At 36.1% G+C, this 15285-nt stretch overlaps 1 protein-coding gene across 1 annotated transcript in view; it reads left to right on the top strand.

The window, feature by feature from the left end:
- Nucleotides 1–13393: 13393 nt before the first annotated feature.
- The window catches only part of LOC100890697, a 28558-nt gene continuing 26666 nt past the window's right edge, over nt 13394–15285 (top strand). Inside the window, exon 1 of the mRNA XM_030990283.1 lies at nt 13394–14594. Within this exon, the coding sequence (XP_030846143.1) occupies nt 14160–14594 (435 nt within the window). The 5' untranslated portion in view covers nt 13394–14159. The remainder of the gene's footprint in view (nt 14595–15285) is intronic.

The raw sequence follows: 15285 nt of genomic DNA, 5'->3' as shown, positions 1-15285 counted from the left end.
CTTTTGTAAATACACATGTAAGTCATATCAATCCATTAACTTACTTATCAGGGAGTACTTTAATCATGTACAATATTGCTTTGAAATTGTAAAATGACAATGCTCCCTTTGTGTCATCTTTTCACGGTAGCTGTCATAGACCCTGCAGAATGAAAATTGAAATATTATGTATGTTTATTGTCTAATAATTATGATAATAAAAGAGAAAAAAATACTTCGTTAATTGCATTCGTACTCGTCTTTTGTCACCTGCGTTATGACATAATAATCATCAAGCGAGTTAGTGATATAAATAAGTGATAACGTCTATGATGATGATACTGATGATGATAATAATAATACAAATAATAACAGCAATAGTAATTATAATAATGATAATAATGATAATGATGATGGTGATGATAATGATATGAATAATAATAGTAATAATAATACAAATAATAACAGTAGTAGTAACAATAATAATGATAATAATGATAATGATGATGGTGATGATAATGATATGAATAATAATAGTAATAATAATAATAATAATAATAATAATTATAATATTGATAATAATAAATACAAAATTTAAACGTTTTAGCCCTCCATATGCTATTTTTATTGAGTCCAACAAAACATTTTACAAATCTACGACATGAATTCTTTCTTTAATTCAAATAAAACAAAATACTTTCACGTTTCTCTCCTTGTTGATAATACAAATGTTAAAGTGACTGCCATTTAGTAAAAAAAAATGTTATACATTCTAAATATAGAATAAATATATATCTCGTCTTCATAATATTGAATAATTTTCTTCTTCAAAGAACTAAAGTTTGGAATTTTGTTAATAAGCTTTTTTACGAATACCTGATGCTTAATCAAAATCCCCCTGCAATTTAAATTATAATAATGATAATGATGATGATGATGATAATGATGACTGACTTTAAACATTGGTTTGTTTATAGCTATAGAAGAATATTTCAGGATATTTTTTTCATTGCGGAATTGGAATGAGATTTTGTCACTCTTTGAAGGATCGGCAAAATCGCGGTTTTTGTTGTTGTTCTTGGGTTTTAAGGCTGACCAATCAAAAAAAAATGTTTCTGCCTGGCTGTGCTGTTTTGTTAAAGATGTTCATCACTGATGATTAGATGGCGCTGTTTCTTTTCCTCTTCAGTTGGTATCGTGTACTATGCAGAGTATTTTATTAATAACAGGGGTTAACTGTGCAGTGCTAAACTATACTTTCCCTTCCCTTCCTCTCCAAGAGAGTTAGTTATATCTCGTTAGCTATAATGATTGGTATCTACACTACGAGCAAAAAAAAAAAAAAAAAGAAGAGAAGAGAGGAGGGTCAGGAAGTTGTATATTGAGAGAAGAAAAAAAACTGAAAACATTTATTCTAAACTTTCCAAAGCTTCCCATTTCCTTAAATGAATTGAAAGTGTGTCTCTTTCCATTGAAAGTTTTTTCTCTTCATTTCTATTTTCCAACAATCTATATTCTATTTCTTTTGCTTTTGGAGGGTTTTCCTTCTCTCTACTGTGGAAAATCATATATTTAATCAAAATTAAAATGTGGTTCAATAATTGCTCTGTTTTAAAAGTAGTGTCATCTATTCCTATATGAATTTCTTTCCAGGATATTTCTTCAAAATTGGTAAATTAAGTCTATCTCCACATTTCCCCCAGACTTCCTTTATTGTATTACATTCAAAGAATACATGTTGATAAGTTTCTTCAAAATTTTTGCAAAATGAGCACAAACCATTTTCATGGAACCTGAATCTATGTAAATGATGATTTGTATATAAAATATTATGCAATAATTTGAACTGAAATTCTCGCAGTTTACTACTTAAGGTACACATCCTTGGTTGAACATATATCTTTTCTACTTCTTTTCTTGGAATATTGTAAAGTGTCATTAAATTGCCGCCTGCCGAGTTTGTTTCTACATTCTTTTTAATTTGACTCTTATATACCATTTTTGCAGTTAAATCTTCAAATGTAAACACTTTCTTTGAAAAAATAAATTCTAAACTAAAGCCAGTGTGAATTGCCTTTCTTAAAGGTTGAACATTCTGTTTCCATTCATAAGGGGCTACGTTATAAATTTGTTTTACTTTATCAATTTCCACTCTGCTCAAACCTAACATTATAAAATGAGCTTCAGGTTTCAATTCTCCATTTTCTTCACAAATGTGATGAATTCGATATATATTTTTTAAAAACAAAGTTTCCTCAAATAAGGTTTGACCTTCTAGTTGAATAAAATTATTATTATACAATATTTCATTCCCTTTGTATCTCTCTTCTGTTTTAACATATTCTTTCATATCTATCCATGCTTTCAGAAGATTCTGATAAAAGGAAGGTAACATAAGTTTCACTGTATCTCTCCAATAATTGCAATAAAATATTAAATTACCTCCTATCGGTCTCATTAAATATTTAAAGTATTGTTTCCATTTGATATCATGAGTTCCTGTTACAAGCCTTTTTATCCACATTATTCTTTGTGCTTTTACAAACAACCTAAAATTCATCATTTTGAGCCCACCCTGCTGATAGTCTAACATCATTGTACTTCTTTTAATTTTATCTTTACCTCTCCACAAAAAATCAAAACATATTACTTCCATTTCTTTGTATACCCACTCTGGAACTGGCATTAGTGATGTTACATATGTCAATTTAGAGTATCCATATACTTTCATCAATTGAATTTTACCCATTAAAGTTAGGTCATGCTGTTTCCACCACGTCAGTAGTTTTTTAATTTTGCCCAATATTTCCTTATAATTCATTTTTTCCTTGATATCTACATGACCTGAAAAATAAACACCTAATATTTTAACAGCATCTACAAGTTTCCCAAACGGAAATGTATTATTAGACACCTGTGGGCCCAGGGGCAGAATATATGTCTTATCCTTGTTTAACTTTAATCCTGATATTTTATAAAAACCTTCTAAAACGTGTTCTATTTCCTTAACTGAACTCATATCTTTGATGAAGAGTGTTATATCATCAGCATATAATACTTGCTTTATTTCTGTATTTCCAAAACAAATTCCTTTTACCAATTGATTATTTCTAATCATATGAGCTAAAATTTCAATGCAGAAAATGAACAGGTATGGAGATAATGGGTCTCCTTGTCTAATTCCTCTTTCAACTTTAAAATAACCTGTTGATGCGTTTCCATTCATAACACAACTTTCAGTATTAGTATAAAGTATATTCACCCATTTACAAAACAATGGTCCAAACCCAAATGAATTTAAGACTTTGTATAGAAAACAATGAGAAACAGAGTCGAATGCCTTTTCAAAATCTAAGGCCATCAAAAAAGCATTTTCCTTATAAAAAGAAGTATGAAAAATCATGTCATCTATTATTCTTATGGCTTCTCCAATGTTTCTATTCTTAACATAGCCAAGTTGATCAGAAGATACAATATCAGGTAAAATTTCTTGCAATCTCTTTGAAAGTATCTTTGTTAAAATTTTATAATCCACATTTAAAAGAGAAATCGGTCTGTAATTCTTAATAAAGTCTGAATCTTTATCTTTTTTTTGTATCAAGGTGATAACTGCTTGTCTCTGAGAGGCCGATAGTTCTCCATGATTAAAGGCTTCATTAAAAGATGCAAGGATTAGATCTCCAATTACCGGCCAAAATTTAAGATAAAACTCTACACTTAAGCCATCATTTCCTGGTGATTTATTTAATTTCATATTTTTTAATATTTCTATACATTCCCTTTCTACTATCTTTTCTTCACCTAAACCCCTTAAGGTCTCGTTCAATTTTGGCATGTTACTAGGGAAAAATTCTAAACCTCCATCTAGTACAACTAGTATATGGGACTACGCGATATCTATCCAGGCCGGATCGATATGATAATTTACCAAATATATCAATTAGTAGACGGTTTCCCGGCATAATGTGTATTATTAAGTATAAGTCAAAACATATTCTTTCACATGATTGGTAATGAGAGCTTCCATTTCATTTTTTGAGAGGGGGGCGTTTCCAAAACTGGTCTCTACCTTTAACATTAAGACAGAGTAAAGAGGATTTTTAAACAACAACTAAACACGCCCTATAATGGACAACAGCTGTAAACAAAGCCATAGGCCTATCTGAATTGTACGTATGCTATTTTGATATCAGTTATTTATTATGAACATATGTTCCTTTGTCTACTCTAGATCGGGGGATGAAAGATCAATAATTGACGTCATTTTGTCCATCGTACACCTTTAAAGGCTACACAGTACGTATTATTACACAATAGTAAACACTGTCTATATTTGCTGAGCATTTATATATGCGTTGCTTCATAGGCGCCGAAAGAGAGGGGGCAGGGGCAGTCGCCCCCCCCCCAAAAAAAAAAAAGAACGAAAAGGTTTAAAAACACAGTTTCGCCCAAAAAGGGAATACAAAATAATAAAAACCTGAATTAAATCACATAAAAATTATATTCCATTCAAAGAAAAGGAGAGTAAACAGGAATTAGATTTCCTTAACATTTCGTATGCCCCTAGATTTAGCAATGGAGGATTTTATAAAAAGCGATACGCGCATATCGTGGAAATATTGCGTGTGCTTTTTTATTCATAGGGGTGAGAAGACAAGAGCCCCTGAACTTGGCATACTGCAGGGGGAGGCTTGGAGGGGGGGGAGGTGCCCCCAAATAAAACTCAAACGTGGTTTATTTCTAACTCGATACCAGTGATATAAAAATGTTGCTGAAATGACATGATTTTTCGGGATTTTTTGGTTAAATTATACTCATTTTACCGTTTGTTGCTTTTGTAACGGGGGCTCCGCCCCTGGACCTCACCAAGGGCCGTAAGGCTGGCTCCTGGATGCTCATCTCACCGTAATTAATTGCCTAAAACCCCTGAGCTTCCGGACTTTTTCCTCAGCCCCCAAAACGTTTTTGCTCATTACGCCACTGTCCCTGAAAGGTGACACCCCCCTCCCCCATTCCCAAACTGCTTCCAGCGCGCCTGGGCTGCTCCAACTTTGGTACATGGAAAGAGATGCATAAATGCATATGCATTAGATTTCCGTTTAACGATACCATAATTTGGGTTATTATGGAGTGCAGGTTTAGGCAAACCAGTATACGCCTCTATTTCCAATAGGCCTAACATTATATCAGAAAAGGCTGACGAATCAACAATCGCAATACAAACCGTGTGATTAACACGTTCTACTGCTAGACGTAACCATTACAGGGTTCAAACTTAACGTGAAGGATCTAACCGTGGTTATTTCTAGCTAGCCATTTCGAGCTGCGTGGTATATAAACAAGCAACGCCATCTTTAAAATTTGCTCCCCCCTCCCCCTCCTTCGGTGCAGACGAAATCATTCTCGAAACTAGATTAATTGCAGAACGGACCAGACATGGGTCGGTCTTTAAATCTTCTGATCATCTTCGGGTGCATTGTCGTGCTCGTACCGGCCTTCAAGATCAGGCCACCAAACTTCCGACATTGGTGCCCGAGGTGCCCTGAATGCTCTAAGTGCCCGAAGTGCCCGGTGAGCCGGGTACCCCGGCATACAGAGACAGTAGCCCTGGAACAGTTTCAGCTCGACGAGATCCAGAAATCCCAGGAGATTGAGGCGACCCTCGGGGCCAAGATCGTGCCACCAAACTTCCGACATTGGTGCCCGAAGTGCCCTGAATGCTCGGAGTGTCCAAAGTGCCCGGAGAGCCAGGAACCCTGTACAGAGATAGTCGCCCTGGAACAGTTTCAGCTCGACGAGATCGAGAGTGCCCAGGAGTTTGTGGCGACCCTCAGGGCCAACCGCAGCATGACGTACAGCAACACAGTGCCCATCGTGACGAGCTTTACAGAGAATCAGGTGATTAGCGCAAGGCCCGTTATAGACGTTGCGTCATTTCGACTGCGCTAGTACCTTCAACAGGCCGTTTATAGCGGATTTGCCTGTAGTATAGGGTGGCTTTAGAGCAGACGCACCGTTTTAAAGTGATAACGGGTCAAATAGGTAAACATTGATTTGAATGACTGGCGTGCGGATTAGTTGGCTTTGTAGGCGATACTAGCGCAGGTAATATTGCAATCAAAGACGGTTTTGTCATTTTCTTCCAGTAATTTAAGTGTTATCATGTTTGTTGTTGTCGTTTTTGTTGTATTTATTGTTGTTGTCCTCATTGTTTATATGGGATAGATGATGTTGTGTTTCATTGTAAACTCTATTGCATAGTTATTATCAATCTTTAATGACTTTGCGTTTCTAGAAAGACAAATATTTATTTTGCAATTGAAATGACGTCTAGCTTGCAACAAACGATTTGAGTGAGGGCTATTTCATTACATCAAACGTTTTATTTATTTATTTATTTTTTATTCATTTTTTAATTCATTCATTTATTTATCCATGTATTTATGTATCCATCAATCTATTAATTTGTTCATTTATTCATGTATTCGTTGTTAATTAAACAGGGAATCCCGGTCAGTTTTAAAATTGTTTCCTGAGAGGTCATGACCAAGATATCATTTTAATTACAAGGGAATTAAATAAAGTTTAAAAACAAAATTAAATGTAACATAGCAACGATTCTTTTGGTATTTTTACAACATAATATTAACATAAAATAGATATTGATCCAGCTTATACAATATTACACTAGTCAACATCGATTTGCAATAGCAGGAGAACAAACTTATGGCAAAGATTATTGGGATATTGACTTCACAGATGACCAGAGTTTACATGACTACTGCTCAGGTTAAATGGGGAGGGGGAGGCAGATTAAATACAACAATTTCTCTTTCTCTCTATTCCTCTTATATTACGTCATGAAGAGCTGCTTAGCTTACAACCCATTAATTATGATTCCCCCTTTTCAAGTAATGTTCTTCCCAAAATACCGTTTTCCAATCTGCAGAAGGCACAGATGAGGCAAATATTTGGCCGGTTCTTAAGTAAAGACACACAAACGCCATCCGATGGTGAAATGTGGTTTTGGGAAGAATCTCATCAAGAATCTTCGCCCGGTTTCAGTTTAGCAAAAAGGGGGCCTACCATCCGAGTGTGCCCGGTGTATTCTATTTTGAACCATCTTGTGACTGCCTACGATGCTGATGGTAACGTCATTCAACTCATGCAGGTAAGTTTCGCTCTCTCGTATAATAATAATAATAATACAATTTGTTTAAAGCGCATAATACACATAAGTTTCTATATGCGTATGCGAGTAGACTGAGTTCTGGTAAAGGTAAACAATTGGTTTTGAGCTTTTTCTTCATTCTACGTCCTTTCCAAAGAACACCTCAAAAAAGAAATGTCACATGAACAGGATTGCTCTCTAAACGCCCTCATATTTGAAATATGATTCTCACGTGTTCATTTATTTTTACTTAGAAAATGAACTCATTGTTACTACGATGAATTACAACAATACAAAATCATCAGATCACGTATGTTGTGAACTGTACCATGGTTTGGATTAGATCATATTATTACTCTGGGTTCATGTATGTCTTAACTCTCTTTTTCAAACTCACCTTTCCTCATTTCATTCCCCCCCCCCCCCCCCAACCAACAAATTATGTTAATACAGTGCGTCCCAATTCCGGAAGCTCCAAAGGATTTACCTCTCACAAATTGGAAGGCTAATTCCTGCGCAACCTAATTTTCATACCCTTTACAAACGTGAGCAGTGCTCACCCAAGCATGAATTATTTTCGGACTTTTTGGTATCATATGAAAGTTGAGTTTATGAGCTTTCTATACATATAAAACTTGCCCGCCAAGAATATTATATTTTTTATTCGGCAGCCATTTCAAAAGTGTATAGTTTTTTTTGGGACGCACTGTAGATAGATAAATAAATAAATAAATTGATTGATTGAAGAATCAATGGATTAATGAATGAATGAATAAATGAATAAACACATGAAAAAATAAATTAATAAATCAAATAATTCAAACAAATCAATATGGAGCTGGAGGATCTTTTCTTATTAGAGTACCTATAATGATATATAAAAATCCATATAACAATTTGTTTCCCCTTCCGCAGGGTTCTTTATTTTCAAAACAAATTCCATCGGATACAGTATATCCATTATTGATTGAATGATAAAGACATAATTTCCATACATAATAGCTTAACAAAGATATAGGGTAGTGCCCAGGGGAAGGTGCTAGGGAGGAAAACCAGAAATTAAAGATATTTTAGTATAATATGACCTGACTCACGGGAGCGTTGACATGTGCGAATCCCTGACTGAATAGCCAATTTGGGACTCGCATAGATTTAATGATATCTCAAAATACAAACATTCATAACTTTTGTACAATTTCATTTTAAATTTTACAATTTTCCCATTATTTGATCTGCTTTCACACAAATGGACTTATTTAAACATATTTATGGCTTACACCCAGTAAATAAGATCAATTGATCGATCTGTATTGAAAAACAAGTCAGAAAAAAACTTGGAACCAGCGGGACTTGAACCTGCATCTACTGCTTGCCGGGCAGCGACTCCACCACCAAGCCATCACTGGTCCATGGCACAGTCACGATGAACTGGAACAAATACCTATATAAGCTCTCCTGATTCATTCTGACTCATTAATATTCTTTAGTCCGCCATAGGACAATAACTTTTATAAATGTAATGCTTCCTGGGAGAAATTTCAAATTTTTCAATTATTTAAACATATTTGTGGCTTACACCCAGTAAATAAGATCAATTGATCGATCTGTATTGAAAAACAAGTCAGAAAAAAACCTTGAAACCAGCGGGACTTGAACCTGCATCCACTGCTTGCCGGGCAGTGACTCTACCACCAGGCCATCACTGGTCCATGGCACAGTCACGATGAACTGGAAACAATACCTAAGCTCTACTGATTGATTGTTTAAATAATTGACATTTCTCCCAGGAAGCATTACATTTACAAATGGACTTATTACAAAGGTTGGATTGCCCATCAAGCATATCTCACACGTTTCTGTTAATTTGACGCAGGTAGATGGTCTGAATCAACGCGTCTTGCGCCAGAGCTGTAAAGATCATCTCTCACCTCATAACAGTAATTGTGCTTGTCGCACAACTGTACGACTTGCATACATGGTGGGTGTTCACGTAGACTTGAACGACACGTCGAAGTCCAAATTTCAGGTTCAACGAGTTCAAGTCGAGTCGTGTACATCCGTTATGTACTAATATTGTGGAGCGGCAGGGTGATCAAGTCTGACAGATGTAAGCGCTAAACAAAAACAGGGACTTTTAGATTTGCACGACGAGAACCTGGACTACCACGTGTGACATCCTTTTAAGGCAATGTGAAGTCCTTTGCCTCAAAAGGAGGTCAAATATTGCCTCAAAAAGATGCACACTTGGCAGTCCACGTTCTCGTCATGCAAATCTAAAAGTCCCTATTAATGTAGCAAAGCCAACCTGCGTTGCTGGCCAACTCTCCGTAAAGACCACCTGTTTATAGTGCTCACCCATATTGCCTCTGTCTAGAAGGAAACGAGTTGAAGAACCTGTCTAGAAAGACCACCTGTCTACAGTGGCCACTTCTTGTGTTTCCTTTTTGTGGGTTTAATACACAGGTTTGACTACTATCTTCTTGCAGTGGAATGGAGGTGTACATTTTAGGAGTCATAATAATAGGGAACACTTGATTTGGACGTGAATCCACTCCGAATCAAAGTGAAATCCACTCCGAATCATAGTGAAATCCACTCCGAATCATAGTGAAATCCACTCCGAATCATAGTTAAATCCACTCCGAATCAAAGTGAAATGGCAGTCCACGTTCTCGTCATGCAAATCTAAAAGTCCCTATTAATGTAGCAAAGCCAACCTGCGTTGCTGGCCAACTCTCCGTAAAGGCCACCTGTTTATAGTGCTCACCCATATTGCCTCTGTCTAGAAGGAAACGAGTTGAAGAACCTGTCCAGAAAGACCACCTGTCTAGAGTGGCCACTTCTTGTGTTTCCTTTTTGTGGGTTTAATATACAGGTTTGACTACTATCTTCTTGCAGTGGAATGGAGGTGTACATTTTAGGAGTCATAATAATAGGGAACACTTGATTTGGACGTGAATCCACTCCGAATCAAAGTGAAATCCACTCCGAATCATAGTGAAATCCACTCCGAATCATAGTGAAATTCACTCCGAATCATAGTGAAATTCACTCCGAATCATAGTGAAATCCACTCCGAATCATAGTGAAATCCACTCCAAAATAGGGGTCGATTATGGAAGTGGATTTTATCATTCTGAGCGTGAAGCCGACTCCAAACGAAGTGGTCCCTAACAAGTCTCCTCAAAGAGTGGATTTAGAGAGTATCAGTATTTTCCTTTTGTGGTATATTATGTCACAAATAATATAGACGTCTATGATAGTCATTTAAATGTCCAGGTATACAAATAAATGTAAAAATAATATTGTTATGATATCCTTTGTAAATATATTGTAGTAGAAGTACTATTATTAGTAGTAGATAGCTAGCTTTTGCTGTAATAATAATGACAATGATGGTGATGGAGATATTGATCTTAATATTAACAATATTGATACTACTACTGCTACTTATAATAATAATGATAATTATAGTGACGTTAATATTAATATAATAATAATACTCATAATAATAATGATGATAACGATAATGAGGAGGAGAAGAAGGTGAAAAAGAAGAAGAAGAAGAAGAAGAAGAAGAAGAAAGAAGAGGATTATAGTAACCAAATTCCTCCCATTGATAATATTAAGCGTACTAATGATTATCATTTCTTATTTATGCATATTGTCATTAAATAAATTGCGTGTGACCGAGAATTCTACATCTTATGGACAGTGAAACATTGAAAATAAATAAAAAAAAACTGCCTCTATTGTCGGGTTGTATAGAAAATTATTGCTGTGTAAGTGTTCAGATGTTTTGTAAACTTGTGTCTCAGTCAAACCACGAAAATTAAAAAAAAATCTTTCGTTACCTCCTTCTTTCGCTGGAATGTTTTTTTTCCTGTAGCACTATGGTATCCGCTTATCTTCATATAAAACATTCTTAAGACATTATTTCTCCCCACCTCCGACTTTGCGGAAATACTCTTCAATGCATTAAATATCAGTTTTAACATCTATAATTAGAATTAAAAAAATACATTTAATATCTCTCCGCTCCCTCGCATAGTGCCCCTGCCCCCTCCCCCAAACTGTTAATGCCCTTGCATAGATAAAGTGAAAGGGTCTCGTGTTAGAGTTCCGGTGTCACTTTACCCACATCTATCTAATGTCCATATTTGGTCATGTTTAATGGAAGATACTTTATTTGCACAATTTATGTACTCAAGAAATAGGAAATAACGAAATAATCTATACCAGAAAGCAAAAGCGTTGCGAGTACATTATGCGAAATAATAGTAATAATACATTTAAGTATAATCCTTTATATTTAGGAAAAGATGACAGAAGAACAAAATTAGGCCTACTTATATCCATTTCTGTAAACTATGAAATAGTTCTATTAGTGCATGAGGTTCTATGAATTATAATGAATGTATATATTTATATATGAAACTCGAACTGATTAATGAGGACGAATGAGGAGTCCATAATATGGTCGGTTGACCAGTTTACCTCTCCAGATATGCTCACACGGAAAGAAATTGCCTTATTTTGGAGGAAGAAAAAACATGGAGGATATATGTATTCCTTTTCAAACATTTTTGTAGCGTTTACCACAATGACTGTTGCTTATGTCTGATTACGTAGGTTCTACGACTTATTTTCCTCCAATTTTTGCTCTGTGGTCAAAATAACCGAATCCCCATCTTCAAACATTGAAACAAACCCTATACCAAATCCTTATTGCTAACCTTAACTTAATTCGCTTAAGGATAACGTTGAGTTCTTGTCATGCAATAAGAAAAGTGGAAGAAAGTACAAACGTGTCTGAAAGCAATCAGGAAAGCCCGAACGTGTAGGACAGAAGAATTGACGTAAACTGTGGGGTTTTGGAATCCGCAAAATGACAAGAAATTAACGCGATCTTGCTGAAAATCACATGAACCACACAGAGATATTAGGGACTTTTAGATTTGCGTGGACTGATACGTGTGACGTCCATTCAAGGCAGTGCATTAAAAGGACGTCGATCGTAGCAATCCACGTTGTCGTTGTGCAAATCTAAAAGTCCCTATTGTACTCGACACAGAATTAATGTCCGGTATAAACTTTTCAGCTATTTCCAGCCCGATTTCGAATAATAGTTATGCGGATATTTTAAGAAAGTCATTCAGGAGACATTCCTGCTATGATATTCTTCCACAGTGACAAACAAAGAATGAGAAGGTTGATAAATTATTTTTCATCTTTTCCAGAACTCAACAGTTCAAAGTTACTTTCTCTTCGAAATCCCAACTCCATATCCCTACATGTTCTGGAGTTCTGGAAAAGGTGAAAAATAATTTGCGAACTTTTTCATTCTTTGTAACTATGTTTAGTGTGGAAGAAACGTATCCCTGAAGTGTTAACGATAAAGTTAAGTTCTGGTCATGCGATTGCATTGTGAAAGAAAAGGTGTGGAATGGATCAGAAAAAGTTGATCATGTAGCATGTAAGTATTGGTGTGTACTGCAAGATTCTGGAGTCATCAAAATCATGATAAATTTGGCCCAGTCTTAGTAAAGTACAAGCACTGTACACAGAAAGATGTATATAGGACTACACAGAAAAATAACGGGGCTACTAACCTCGATTTCCTTATCTTTATATGCTCATTACTCAGCCAGTATACATTTTCTACCAAAATTGTTTGGCAAATGACATTTATTTGTAATCTTGAACATTCAGTGTAAGTTTCGTTTGATTCTGTAAGAATTCATTTTCTTTTTTTTACCAGAACTCAAGTTTATCTTTAAGGATTGCTTTTCAAATGCCCATATATTCTGACAAGAAACAGCTAGTAGTTGTAAGCCATGTTTGAATGGTCCATTATTATAACTATTTCTGTATAAACTTTGTGTTACTTTTTGCAAGACTGTGTCAATTTCTTATCATTTTGATGATTCCAAAACCCCACAGCATACACTTATACGTATTATGACTGCTTCAAGACACTTTCTTTCAAAATGCAATCCGATCGCATTAACAGAACTCAGCTTTGTCTTTCAAAGACGGGGGTCACATTATGTCTCGGCAGAGGAATGGCAGTATACTGTGTTTCTTCAAGAAAATTCTACCACCGTACCATTAAATATTACAATGGACCCAGTGGCGCATGCAGTCTGCAGACACAAGAAGAAGAGGTTATTCAACCTCATGAATATTCATGAGCTTACCAATAGGCTATTTGTACTTTCAATCAATATTATCCTTCTTCATCGGATCACATCATCGCACAATACGGGCCACTTGCGTGGATACGAAGCTATTCATGGTAAACAACCATTTCGTCCGAACCATAATTCTTCCCAAGATTTTTGAAAGTGGTTCGCAAGAGTTGTATTTGCAACAGGAATAGCGTGATTCGGAGCGCGGTTTACAAGTATTATCAGGGTGACTGTCAACAATATCGACGGATTTCAAAATCTAGATCACGGCAGATCTTCCACATGAAGTTCCTCAGTAACGTCGAAGCGGCGATCACCAGTACTAGCTTGGTGATGTCCGCCAGAGTTCCGGACCAATAGACAGGTAGTATGTCATTGTGAAGTTAATGCCCGTGGACACAGGTTATTAGTGAAAGTGACAGTCACTAACAGCGAGGGGGTGAAATAGTGTTCGACGGGAACAGTACGAGAGTATAGCAGGAGGCGGCCAGTCTTACAAGCGAAGAGAAAGACAAATAAGGAGGAGGAGAGAAAAAAAGGAGGAGGAGAGAAAGAAAAAGAAGGAGGACGGGGAAGGAGAAGAGGAAGGAGGAGAAGAAGAATAAGAGGAAGGAAGAGAGAGAAGTAGATGAAGAAGCAGCAGGAGCAGAAGAAGGAGGAGAAGTAGAAGTAAAAGGAAGACGAAGAAAAGGAGAGAAAATATCAAAGCAAGGCGTAAGGCAAAGTTGCCTTGAATATCAGTGAGACAAGGTCATCAGACAATTTGTACCATAATACCGAACTTATTTGTATTTAAAGTGTATGGTTGAAACGAAACCATGGGATCAAAGAGCTCCAAGACATCTCCGAAGCCGAGAGTTGAAGGAGAAGATGGAGCCGATGGCGCCAGCAGCAGCAACAAGAGGAATCACCATGGAGAGACGTCTCTGAAAACGTCAAAAACGGACCCAAAGAGCTCCAAACGGAAACCCAAACGGAAGCTTACTCTGGACCCTCAGTTCTATCGCGGCAAGGATGTCCTAGCCGTCTTGAAAGCCGAGCAACAATTGCGGGACAGTACACTGGACATCAAGAGCAAGCTGACGCAGTCGAAGAAGTCGCTCAGGTCGGACGCTTCGGCATCGGACGCGTCTTGGTACACGGATAACAGCTCTGTGGAGCTCATTGATCACGAAGCCTTCCAGTACCCGTTTGAGAATGTGATCTTTGAAGGTGGTGGAAACAAAGGTTTGGCCTACGCGGGTGCTATCAGGGTAAGTCCGCATTTATTGATCTTCAGTTGAAACAATTTCTAGAATTGGCCTAACCATTCTTACGATTTACCAATGATGCTTAATGTAAAGACTTTAATATCTTAAACAATTTGTACCGCTAACCCTAAGAAAACCCTCGGGAGAATATATTTATATAACACCCCTCTACCCTCTTTGAGCAAAAAAGAAAGAAAAAGGGTTAAAAGATTAAATTTAAGTTACCATCTATTTTTAAAACTATTCCTCCCCTGGAACCGCCCCTGGAGTATTCTCAAGTTAAGCCACTGGGGTACACCTCTTTGTTAAGTGCCTCGTTATAAATTATTTAAATCACATGCTAAGAATAAGTGGATTTCAATAGTCAAAATGCGAATTGCACACATTACGTGTACTTAGATAGTACAATCCATAATCTTTGTCTTGCCTAGCAACAACTAATGTATGTAGTTCACATTCTGACTATTGAAATACAATTATTCATAAAATGTTAATGAATAATGTAAACCATGACACTTAAATTTGATAACCTTACGATAATGGTCTATATCACGATATCATTTCAAATTACATTGTACCCTTAAAAATTGCATTTAAAATCATTTGACAAAATACAGTTTGTTTAAGAACACAATACAATTTATTTTACAAAACGTAAACATTCCATTATTTTGTTCATTACGTGAATACAAAA

This window comes from Strongylocentrotus purpuratus, unplaced genomic scaffold (assembly GCF_000002235.5).
Source record: "Strongylocentrotus purpuratus isolate Spur 01 unplaced genomic scaffold, Spur_5.0 spur5_scaffold_19, whole genome shotgun sequence".
Lineage (NCBI taxonomy): Eukaryota > Metazoa > Echinodermata > Echinoidea > Camarodonta > Strongylocentrotidae > Strongylocentrotus > Strongylocentrotus purpuratus.
The sequence above is the reverse complement of the archived record's forward strand: the minus strand, read 5'-3'. Positions and strand labels throughout refer to the sequence as shown.